The following is a 12,959-nucleotide window of genomic DNA, read 5'->3' as shown; positions in this document are numbered from 1 at the left end:
AATGGATGAATGAAATTCTAATTTAATTTTTAATGGTAACATAAATGTTCATAGAGTAAATTATCAAATTATTGTTATAGGAATGATTTTAATACGATTAAACATGAAATTGCATTGGTTGAAATATTGATTTTGGATTGGTTCCGGTTTGAAATTGTAGGGAATGTTAGATATTTATAAAAGGGGTTTTATTGAGTTTTTTTTTAAAGTCAATTAGCAAAAGTTTTATATGAATTTATGATTATATTATAATATGTTCAATAATTATTTAAATATTAATCGTAAATTGTCCGATTGTTCGGTAATACCTCGTAACCTTATTCTAGCGACAGTTTAGGGTTAAGAGGTGTTACAGACCTAGTAGACTTCTCCGCTATCCTGAAGCTCACGTCTACTGAGTGTGGGTTTGCTTCGAATCAGAAAATTTTTCACAAAAATTAACAGGGTTAATTTTGTAATTTCTCTAAACTTTTGGGTCAAGTTGTAAATCAGAAAAATATCTCTAGAAATTTTTTGGTATAATCTCTTCAGAGAATTTTCTCTCTACAACTTTCTCTTAAACTCAAGTGTGTAAAAATAATGACCTATAGCTCTCTTTATATGGGAAGAGTTTAGAGAATTCAACTATGATTAAACTTAATCACTTTAATATTAAATCTTATTAAAATAATAGAATATTTATCTACAAGATAAATATTAAATTAAATTTAATATTAAGATAATTACTTTAATATTAAATTAAAAAATATTATTAAGATAAGTATTAAATTTAATTTACTATTAAATTATTAAAATAATATTATTTTTGGAATAGTTAATCTGAAATCAAATTCTCTGGTAGAGTTCTAATAGGAGTGTAACTCTTCCACTACTCAACCATTGACAACCAATTGCCATTGGCCACCGAGGCACCGTCGTCCCAGCCACTGGCACCGTCGTGTTCGGTGATGCAGGTGCGACATCCTTAAAGCACCCTGAGCTGGTTTGGCTACTGTCGGTTCTGTTTACTTTAATATTAAATTAAAAAATATTATTAAGATAAGTATTAAATTTAATTTACTATTAAACTATTAAAATAATATTATTTTTGGAATAGTTAATCTGAAATCAAATTCTCTGGTAGAGTTCTAATAGGAGTGTAACTCTTCCACTACTCAACCACTGACAACCAATTACCATTGGCCACCGAGGCACTGTCGTCCCAGCCACTGGCACCGTCGTGTTCGGTGATACAGGTGCGACATCCTTAAAGCACCCTGAGCTGGTTTGGCTACTGTCGGTTCTGTCCATGTCAATGATGACCCGCTGATCTGATCTAGCCACTGGTTGGATCTTCGGATCGATTTAACATACCGGGTTCAGTTTGACCAGTTTTTGGGTCTAAATGTAACACCCTTTACCCGTATTCGACGCTGGAACAGGGTACGAGGCATTACCGAACTTAAACTCAAACGAACATTCAAAACTGAGACATGAATTTACACTCAAATTTAAAACTTTTCATAAACATTCATATCGTCCCTTAAACGAGCTTACGAGGCCTAAAACGTGCTTTGGAAGCGTTTTAGGACTAAATCGAGAACCTTCGAAATTTTTACAACACTTAGAAAATTTTCATGTTTTGGAGGGTCACACGCCCGAGTGGGTATGCCGTATTGTCACACACACCCGTGTCTATAGCCCATGTAACTCTCTGTTTATGACGTCATCAACAAATTAGGGTCACACGGCCAAGGCACACGCCCGTGTGCTAGGCTGTGTGGGCAATTTAATTTTCATAATTTTTCCTAAAATTGGTGTAGACTTCACACGTCCTAGGCGCACGCCCATGTCCCTAGACCGTGTCTTTTACATGGCTGAGACACACGGCCGTGTCTCTGCCCATGTGGCCAATTCGAAGCTAAATTTTACAATACAAGGGACACAAGGCCAGATCACACACCCATAGGGCAAGCCATGTGTTATACACGGCCTAGACACACGCCCGTGTGTCTACCCGTGTGGACAAAAATAAGGCTATTTGCCAAGCTTTTTTGCCACCCTTACTTGCACCAACCTACACAACATCAAACAACATCAATCCAAGCATATACAAACTACCAATTCAGCCACAATCAAGATATCCACACCTCAATTTCATGCTAATTTCTATCACATACAACATCTCATGCTTATCATCACAAATCATGCAATAACCTCATCCATTAAAGACATCATCATATGTATAATATTAGCAAATACCAAATGGCCACTTACAAATGAATCAATTACCATTACAAGCCAACACACTTGGCCAAATCAATAATGACACATATCACTAAAAGACGAAGTCTCTATACATGCCATATTCAAAATATCTAAACCAATTATACCCAAATGATCAAATTGATAGTGTGATCGATGCTCCGACTACTTCCGATCCCCGAGCTAGCTTGGTGACACTATAAGAAATGAAAAGGAAGGGGGTAAGCTTTAAGCTTAGTAAGTTAATATGTAAATAATAATCAACTTTAAACATACACATAACATAATGTAAATTAGCACAGAATCATTAAGTGATCATAGACTTATCTTACTCATTTGCATCCTTACCAATAATGCATCTTAAACCGAAATCATTTCTCATGAGTTTTATGTATGTACCTGTACTACTTCATCACATAATCATAACCTATCACATCTTTGAAATAATCTTTAAATCACATGTTGAACCACTTGGAATACTAAAGGATACTCGGGAATTACATACACAGAGAATCGTACCAATGCCATATCCCAAATATGGTCTTATATGGGACCTTACATCGATGCCAATAGCCCAACTATGGTCTTACTCGATTCTCATATCTATGCCATGTCCCAAACATGGTCTTACACAAAATCTCATAACGATGCCATATCCCAGATATGGTCTTACATGTAAACTCATAACCCTAATGTCATGACATTTGTATTCTAACTATTCCTAAGGTTCAACTGGGAATTTCGCCGTATCGAATCTTTGTCGAACGAATCCATAATGATAATTATACAAGTTATGAAATAACAAAATATTAAATACATAATATAAGTTGCATTACTTACACACGAACTTACCTCGGTACAATATATGGCTAACTAATTCGATTTAGTCCACAACTTTGTTCTTTCCCCAGTCTAGGTCCGGACTCCGTTTTTCTCGATCTATAATAGAAAATTTAGCTCATTTAATTATCACAATGTGCAAAGCAGTCCAAAAATCGTACTTCAAAAAAATTATAGTTTTGCCCCAAAACTTTTACATACTTACAAATTAGTCCTTAGGCTCGTAAAATGAAATGCATTCAATTTCTTTATTACTCAAGCTTAGTCAATCCACACACATGCTCATATCAGCCCACATTTTTCATCAAATTAGATTTTTACTACACATTTTACAACTTTTACAAATAGGTCCTTTTTAGGTGTTTTCTTGAAAAATGACTTAGTAAAAGTTGTTTATCACACATCAAACTTTCATAATCTACCATGAAACATCAAAATACATGCATGTTACACATGGATCAAACCCTAGACATCAACCCTAGCTCAAATAAATGGTAGAAATGGCTAAATCGGTTGATAACAACTCAAAAAATGTAAAACAAATTAAAAACGGGGCTAGATTACACTTACAATCAAGTTTGAAAGTTGAAGAAACCCTAGCTATGGTGACCTTGGGAATTTCAGCTATGGCATGTAGAAGATGAGCAAATTTTGACTTAATTTTCCCTTTTTATTCTTTTATGAACCAAATGACCAAAATGCCCTTTTTACTAAACTTTCAAATTTTACTTATTCATGCTTATTTTTGTCCATAAAAATAGAAATTGGTCAAATTTCTATTTAAGAACCTCTAATTAATAACCTATAGCCATTTCATGCTTAAAGCTTCTAGAATCACATATTTTGCAACTTTTGCAATTTAGTCCTAAAAATTAAATTGGACACTTTATCCACAAAATTTCTTAACGAAACTTTCGTACAATCATCCAAACATATCATAGACCTCAAAAAATTCATAAAATGATTATTTCTACTTCAGATTTGTGGTCTCGAAACCACTATTTCAACTAGGCCCAAAATTAGGATGTTACAGTCTTGGTCTCGATTTTGGGCTCCCGGGATTTACGATCTTAGGTCTAATTTTCAAGTTCAATAACCCATTGGTCCAATTGTTTGACTTGAAAATTAATTTTTAAAAATATCAAATTAATTTTAATTTAATTTATTCAAAAATCACTTAGATTTTCCAAATTAATTTTTTAAGATAATTTTTTAATCAAATTCTCTAGTTGAACAATTCTTACGACCACCTAATTTATTTTCATATCGAATAAATTAACTCAATTAAATTATTCCCAAAGTCGTAGAATTTACTTCTGATTCAAATGCAGTTCGATCGAGGCTTTGTTGAGCTAGCGGAGGGACCAATCAGACATATACAATTATGCTCTAGTGATTGAAATTATGTCCAGAAGCATCGTTCCGATAATTCGCAATTAATTAATCATGGAGTTAGTCCACAAGAAGTACCATGGTTGAAAACTCCTTATTGTATACTGTTTGTGAAAGCAGTTTATCCAACTGCTTTATCCAATGACCTCGTCATATGTGTGTTACCCTCATATGATATCCTTGATTCCTTTGAGTTAAATCCGTTCACTCAATACAATCCTATTTTATCTCACTGTCACCATTGTGTCTTCTTAATGATTAATATAATCACTGTTAACAAATGACTATGATAAATTGCTCGTTCGAGAACTAGTGACCCGTGGCCATATTCCATATTTATCAATCCAAACAATGTCAATAAGAAGATATCATTAACTCTTTAATTGAGTTATAAATTCCACTGTTTCTAGTAAAGCCATGCCATACACAAATCATGTACCCAACATACTGACTATGGGCTCGATCATCTTTAGAGCATAAGCCTCTATTTATATTAAAGCACATGAGTTGCATATGCATAGTCAGTGACTAACTCAGGATTTAGGTAAATCACACCATGAATGTCACAAGTGAGTTAATTCACAAACGGATTCAGAATTAATTCATCTTGAGTCCAATCCAATGTACAATTCTACCAATGAATACATCTATGTCTCTACTCGTGGAGTCAACAGTTCCGATAGCCAAGACTAGTCATCTCCCCAATTGGAATTGTAGACGATATAATAATCCTTCTCAGTGTTTGAATCAAATACTCACTTTGATTCTTTTACGGGATTACAGACTCATTTAGATTATCTACTGAAGTAAGTTGTCTTTCTCGCAATGTAAACGTTATTTACAGTGTCACTTATCTTCAATTTGAACTTTAAACAATCAATGAGCTAATATTTACTTGTCACAATTTCGCAATGAATGCAAAGTATAAAAGACGGAAAATACAAAAGACATAATAGTGGAATGTAAAATTAACTTTATTTATTTATTCATCGTTCAAATAAATAGAAAACAGTTACATGTTTACTACAAGACAGGCACATTCCCTAACATGTTATATTATTTGAGGGCATCATGGTTTAGTGAGAGTTTGTGTTTTATTTGCTTTATGTTTGTTTTCAGACATTTATGTATTTGGTTATTTTCTAATCAGAAATAAAGTATTTAGTTTATTCACTCTGTTTAATACTGACCACGCTTAAGTTTAAGGAGGACCAGATGGAAATAGGCATGTTTTGGTTTATATTGCATGTAAATTCCATGCTACACATCTATGATTGATCCATGTCATTTGACTATATTTGTATATATGACTATTGATGAGTTTAGTCATGATTAATATGACAAAGACTGATTCAATTCTATATGGATATAGTTGATGGACAAGACTATTATAGAATACCTGTTATATTATAGCAAATTTTGAGCCCATAAAGTTGTACATTTATCAGGAAACATATGTTGCTCAAGTGGGAGATTGTTGGATTAAAATCCCCAATTATGGGCACATATGTATAATGTATAATGCTATTATAAAATATGATCAAAATTAAGTAACCAATTATGTTATAAGTGTCATAGGTATCAAAGTGTCATGAAAATAATGTGTAGATATCATAAGTTGAAAATTGTATTTAACTTGATGAGGGGTCAAATTATAAATACTCAAAACTAATTTAATAATCAATTATTTAAAGAGATAGTGGTTTCCAAGAAATAGAGTTATCTCACATATCTTATTCATCCCCATCCAAGAGATATACTATAAGAAAAAAAAATTATTTTCTTGAAAGATCAAAATTTTATGGGTAATTTTCAATAATAGATTCAAGTACACTTCTATATATAATCTTGTTCTTGATTATTTGACATTTATTAAATTTTATATTAAATCTGTTTTTCAGATTCTTTAACAATATTTTCTGATAATAATTTAAATATTACTTGTATAATTAATGTGACGTTTTTAATTGTTTGATAAGAAAGAAAAGGACAAAATGGTTAAGTATGATAATTGTGTCAATATGGTTGAGATCGAAAATAAGGTTATCATTGAAGTCTTTCGTCCAAAAAATGATATTATCCTGTTTTTACATACATTTTATCATTTTTTTTATATAATAATAAGGATGAAGGATAATGTCACACTGTTTGATTTTGCTAATTTATCGTTATATATACTAATTTTAATTGTTGGATTTTAATAAAATTTCATTTTAGTTTCTTATTTTATCTTTTTAATTATTATAAATTCTTTTGACAATAGAATGTAATGATTTGCTTACACTCCTGAGTGGGTGCACCATTAGCTCCTCCTAAGCCAGAGCCAAAGCGAAGAGGAAAGGAAGATAGAAAAATGGGCGCAACAGCCACCGGCAAATCTCTCCATTTTTGCTCTTCACAGGACCCCCTTTCATTTCTCTCCCTAACAATGACAAAATCAAAAGCAGAAACCCTAAACCTCAACTTCAGATTCTCCAAACCCCCATTAACCCCCAATTCTCGTCGCCTTCGTCTTTCCATTAGAGCTTCTTCACCCTCCTCCACCGCCCTCAATGATCCTCCTCTTCCCTCTCTCACCAATTCCGATCTTCAACTTCGAGTCCGAATCCTCTCTGAATCACTCCCCTACATTCAGAAATTTAGGGGAAAAACCATTGTCGTCAAATACGGAGGCGCCGCCATGAAATCTGCGGAGCTCAAGGCCTCTGTTGTCAGGGACCTCGTCCTCCTCTCCTGCGTTGGCCTCCGTCCCGTCCTCGTCCATGGCGGTGGTCCTGAAATCAACGTCCTTCTCAATCAGCTCAATATCCCCGCTCAGTTCCGCGATGGGCTCCGTGTAACCGACGCCAGGACCATGGAAGTTGTTTCTATGGTCCTTGTTGGAAAAGTTAACAAAGACCTGGTTTCTCGTATCAATTACGCTGGAGCCACCGCTGTGGGCCTTTCTGGCATGGACGGCCGCCTTTTAGTTGCCCGGCCCAGCCCAAACGCTGCACAGTTGGGGTTTGTGGGAGAAGTTGCGAGAGTGGACCCCACAGTCCTCCAAACGATCGTGGACAACGGAAGCATCCCGGTGATTGCTTCAGTGGCGGCGGATGAGTATGGTCAGCCTTACAACATCAATGCAGACACGGTAGCCGGTGAGGTGGCGGCGGCATTGGGGGCAGAGAAACTGATTCTGTTGACCGACGTCGCAGGGATTCTGAGAAACCGAGAGGACCCTGGAAGCTTGGTGAAAGAGATTGATATAAAGGGAGTGAAGAAAATGATTGAGGAAGGGAAGGTAGGTGGTGGGATGATTCCCAAAGTGAATTGTTGTATTCGATCGCTTGATCAAGGCGTCACCACTGCTAGCATTATTGACGGTCGTGTTGAGCACTCGTTGCTTCATGAGATTATGACCGATGAGGGCGCTGGCACAATGATCACCGGTTAAACTATAGCCTACTCTTCCTTTTTGTTAGTTTTAATATTGTAACTCTTCTATTTATTGCAGTTATGAATGCATTGCGACAAACTTCAATGCTTTTTGTTATCAGTTCCTGAACAATGTTTCTTTTCGGGCTCAATAGTTTAATAAAATCAAAGGAGAGATGTTGAAATTTGCTGACTCTGGTTTAAGCGTTTTTCTGCTTCAATCCCTTATGGCAAGAATAAGATGGGTAATAATGGAAGCTGAAATCAATTTCAATTAAGCTGTAGATGTATGATACTGACTGAGGCAGTAGCTTCGAGTTTCAATTTTTCTGCCTTGAATCACTTTCTCTTAACTTTTTGGCTATTAACTCTTTCACAGTCCTCTCTTTATGCGCTTTCATTGTAAATTTTATCTTTTGTTTTTTCAGTTTGCATGAAGTTTTATATGGATCCTCCCTCTTTTGTTGGCTATGCTTTTTCTTGCGTATATGGATGTTTGCTTCATTGGAACTTGATGTTTTAGTTGCTCTATGTATTTGGTTTATTGGAATTTCAAGTTGCTTCAGTTGCCCCTGTTTGTATGATAGATTAAGAAACTCCACACATTCTTCCTATGGAGCTCTGTTACCTAAATTTGGCTTGAGTATTGTATGTGTGTGATATGAGTATACTTTTTATTTTTTTTGAAGTCTTTAATATGTTTGGAGGATCATACCACGTTCCTATGTCCAAATAGGTACTTTAGGAAATTAAAGAGTCCAGGTAACATAGCTTTGTTGATTGCAACTTCTGAATGTACTTCTTGTAGTTCATTGTATTTTAAAGGCTTAACCCTCTTTAGTTCATTTATTTATTTCCTCTCATTTAGTCCTTTTTTATATACTTTGTTGCTTACCTTATTACCTTTTTATTTGGAAAACTGTCTTCCATGTACGCAACCTGTAATTTACCATTGCATGTAAGTTGATATTTTCTAGGTTTTGAGGTGGAAGCTATTGACATGAAGTGAAAAAATGAGTATAATATAACAAGCAAAAACGACAAAGGTACAAGGAGCTATTTATGAGATTGGGGGCCGGGAAGGCAACATACATCAATCACCCACATTGATCTGGTAAGTAATTATAACCAGTTAGACTGGTAGATTCAAATTTAGTCTCTTCCTATATGGTTATTCTACATTCAGTTGAATTGATCCATCTGAAAACCATTGAGTGTCTGCCCTGTCCTACAAGTAAAATCATCCAAATTAAAACATAAAATAAAAGAAATAGCAAATCAGAACAATGTAAAACCTATGTTGCTCTCACTCATTTTTCTTGAAATAATATGGTTATGGAGATATGATCCTCTAAGGACCAGTCAAATGCATGTTAAGACTTAGAAAAAGATTGAACATACCTCTGTATTGGCCACTCAACTGTGTCTGACGCAATATCAACATCGGAATTTTAAGACATGGAAGGAGATCCATCCAAGTGCTTCAACTAAGGAATTCTAACAAGCGTGAATCACCAAGCTTGTAGGTTTCATGCTGTGCTCCTTTAACTGTGAAGTAAAGGAAATAGATATTTGGAATATGCCTGACTTTCCAATGATCAGAGCCTCCATTAGGCAACAATTTTTGAACCGACTCCATGGGCATATTGTTAAATGATAGAGTCTTCAGACATTTTAGATGAGAAATGGTAGTAGGCAACTCCTCCTATTGGGGGCTAGGTCCAAGTTCTAGATGTTCTACAAGTGTTAATGATCTTCATCTATTATCAGTCTCTTTAAATCATTTAACCAGCAAAGCCTCAAGTCCTTGAGTTTCTTAAAGTGATTCTTGTTAAAATGCAGTTGAGCTCCACTGTATCTCTCGAAAATCCACAAGAAGAGTAAATTTGGTAGAACACCAAGGATTTGAAGTGAATCATCTGATATTCTATTCTAAGGTAAGTTTTGTGAGGTTCCTCAGTTCATAAATCCAACCAGGTAACTTCATTAATATTCCTCGTAGCCTGAGGCAACGGAGAAAAACCGGAGGGGATGACATTGTATGTAGGTGAAGAAGCTCTTCCTCTTTTATAGAAGAAATTCTCAATGACTGAAGGTGGATCATCTGCTGTATTGCATCACATAAATCATTTCCCATTTTCTGATTTTAGTTTAGTGATGCATAGTTTTCTCAACTGCTTCAATCTTGCTAACTCGCGAAAGAAATTACCACCACTGTAGGCCTCCAAGTCCACCTCATACAGCTTTTCTAAGGACTCTAAGCTCCCAAAGTTGGAATATAACTTCATCCCTCTTCGACTATTGATACTGTTGATGCTTTGTTTATCTTTGTAGTAAGCTACAAGATATTGAAGATTGAAGAGCATGTTGATTTCAACTGGTAACTTGCTTACAAATGAACGTTTTAGATCCAAAGTTTGAAGCTTATGCAATTTACCTATAGATCTTAGGAGCTTTTTCACCTTTGTGTCCCTTATGCTCAAGTATTTCAAATTGAACAGATTTCCCAGTTCCTCTGGAATATAAGTCAATGGGACTCCTTCAAAGTCCAGTTCTTTCAACAATTTGAACTTTGTGAACAGTAAGAAGCAGAAAGATTTAGGTAATTCTTCTATGTGAAAGAAAATTGCTGAATGAGTTTGATAATTACCAACAACCATTGGGAAATTGTTTGATTTGTTGCAGATGGAAATGTGTCGAGCTACACGATCATGGTTGGACAAATTTTCTGGACATGTTTGAATGAAACTCAGTTCTTTGGACTCGGAAACAACAACTTCGCGCATCAAATCATGGAGCTGGCAGTTTCTGACATCGCCAATAGAATCGATCACTGATACTTGAACCAAGCTTCTGTTAATCGATTCGGATAGGTACGTCATCGCAACTTCTTCTAAGGTCATACCGTGTTTACCTTTTACGAACCCCTCTGCGATGCACATCCGAATCAGTCTCTTGCAACTTATGGGATAATCTTCAGGAAACATGCCCATGAACAAGAAACAACCCTTGAGATGGTAAGGCAGATCATAATAACTAAAAGAAAGTATCTGTTTCACATATGAAAGATGTGAACTACTGTCTAGCTCAGCACTAAGGCTATCAGGTAAGCGTTTCCATTGACCAACATCCTTGCCTTTGGTTGCCAAAAGTCCACCAATGGCCACAACTGCAAGGGGAAGTCCTTCACATATTTTGACTAATTCAAAAGTTAAACCATTCAACTCTTCAGGGCATAGTTTATCTTCATCATACTGAAAAGCAGTTCTGCTTAAGAGCTCCTGTGCCTGTTCTAGTGGAAGAGGTTCCAAATTATGGACATGAACTAGTGAAGATTTCTTGCAAAACTCAGCAGTGTTCATACTTCTTGTTGTCATTAAAATTTTGCTTCCTTTGTTGTTATCCAATAAAGCATGTTCTTTATGTCGTCCTTCCATACATCATCAAACACCACGATGTACCTTTTATCATATAGATAGTCTCTGCATATGCTTATCAATTCTACACCATCCATTGTGTCGACCCTAACAGGTGGGGACTGCTTTCGAGACTCATACATCTGCTTCATCATGGTCCTTAGCAACACCTCCACTCTGTATGATTGAGAGACGGTGATCCAAGCATGGCAGTCGAACTGTCCCACCATGATTTCATCATCAAAAGCTTTCTTAACAAGGGTCGTCTTCCCGACCCCTCCCATCCCTACTACTGAAACAATTGTGCGTTTCAGCTCTGCATCTGCCAATCTATGGGCCAATTCTTGTCGAGAAGAATCAATGCTCACGAGTGCTTCACTGTCGACAAAATGAAGTCCCATTCGAGGGTCAATCGGCTTGTTATAGTTCTCACCTGGAACACGTTGCAGGGTGTTGAACCTGTATCTTTCACTTCTTTCCTTGATTTCATTAACAGATGTTTTGATATCTCTGATCTTTGATGCTGCCCGGAGTTGCCTTTTCACAGTACGGACCATATGAGCTATTCTGCTCAGGGAAGCCATTAAACCTTGCTGCTGCTGATCTTGTGCAAGTGGAACATGATAAAGCTTGTATTCATCCATAACATCTTCTATCTGAAAAGCCACCTCCCTTACATGTTGCGCCCATAGTTTGAAGCCACCATTGGAATCCTCTTTATCAACCATTGGATCAGTTTGGCTAAGGAAACAAGCAATGTAGTCGAGCTCGATCCGGATGTCTTCAACTTCTTTCTTAAGCCGTCCAAACAGTTTCACCTCCGCACCAAGGAATGAAATTAATCTATCAATAACTATACCCACAGCTATCTCCGCCATTTCAATTCTTTTCCTTTTCTGGCAACTTGACAAACTTTTCTTGTTAAGTCTTCTCCTATGTTTACATGATAGATCATAAATAGAAACTTTGAGGTTGTTGGTCAATTTATTCATTACGTGTGGAATCATATAGGTCAGTGATGTTGAATTTGAACACGCTTTTACAAAGAAATGCGTGGACACCAATTTGGTTGCTGCTATAATTTGAATCTATTTAGTGAAATTAATTTCATGATCGGTGCAGTCTCTTCCATTTCATGATACTTATTCTACTAAATAGTGACTACTATTTTTCATTAATTTCTTTTTTAATTCAAGATCATCATAATTAATATCAAAGTTTTTAAACACGTTGCTAAAGTGGAATAAATAAATAAATAAAATGCATCGCCAATTCTATTTTTAAAGACAATCAATAATTAATTTAGAACATAATTTCGTCAATTAAGATGCAAGCAGAGCAATCAATAATCACCTTCTCCCAAAAAGTAGTAACAGCAATACTCATTGTTGCAGTATGAAAAGTCTATTTACAGCATAATGAACTATCCAACCACAACTATTTAATTCAAATAAATGACATTCATATTTATGACATAAGATTTGGCAATGCTTCTACAGGTGGACTAATCTGTGACCAGCATAGGATGTAGATTGCTGGTTTCTTAAGGGATATTGGCTGCTATTCAGTTATTGATGCTGAATTTTGGAGTGCACTGGAAGGTGTCCAAGTAACTTGGAATCTCGGGCTCAAACGAGTGATTTTTATATA

General features: G+C 35.7%; 1 protein-coding gene and 1 pseudogene across 1 annotated transcript; one reads left to right on the top strand and one right to left on the bottom strand.

The window, feature by feature from the left end:
* The first annotated feature begins 6,556 nt into the window (after window positions 1-6,556).
* Window positions 6,557-8,078, top strand: LOC107895083 (acetylglutamate kinase, chloroplastic). The gene has a single exon (XM_016820298.2). It carries the CDS (start codon window positions 6,830-6,832, stop codon window positions 7,910-7,912), a length of 1,083 nt encoding a protein of 360 aa, XP_016675787.1. The 5' UTR covers window positions 6,557-6,829; the 3' UTR covers window positions 7,913-8,078.
* Window positions 8,079-9,820: 1,742 nt separating this feature from the next.
* On the bottom strand, window positions 9,821-12,413 carry LOC107895084 (disease resistance protein RPM1-like; annotated as a pseudogene).
* Between the last annotated feature and the right edge of the window lie 546 nt (window positions 12,414-12,959).

The sequence above is a fragment of the Gossypium hirsutum genome, chromosome A13 (assembly GCF_007990345.1).
Source record: "Gossypium hirsutum isolate 1008001.06 chromosome A13, Gossypium_hirsutum_v2.1, whole genome shotgun sequence".
Classification (NCBI taxonomy): Eukaryota; Viridiplantae; Streptophyta; class Magnoliopsida; order Malvales; family Malvaceae; genus Gossypium; species Gossypium hirsutum.
The sequence above is the reverse complement of the archived record's forward strand: the minus strand, read 5'-3'. Positions and strand labels throughout refer to the sequence as shown.

Excerpts from the sequence above, each read along its gene's own strand:
- LOC107895083 (XM_016820298.2), top strand. The coding sequence starts at position 6,830 with ATGGGCGCAACAGCCACCGGCAAATCTCTCCATTTTTGCTCTTCACAG.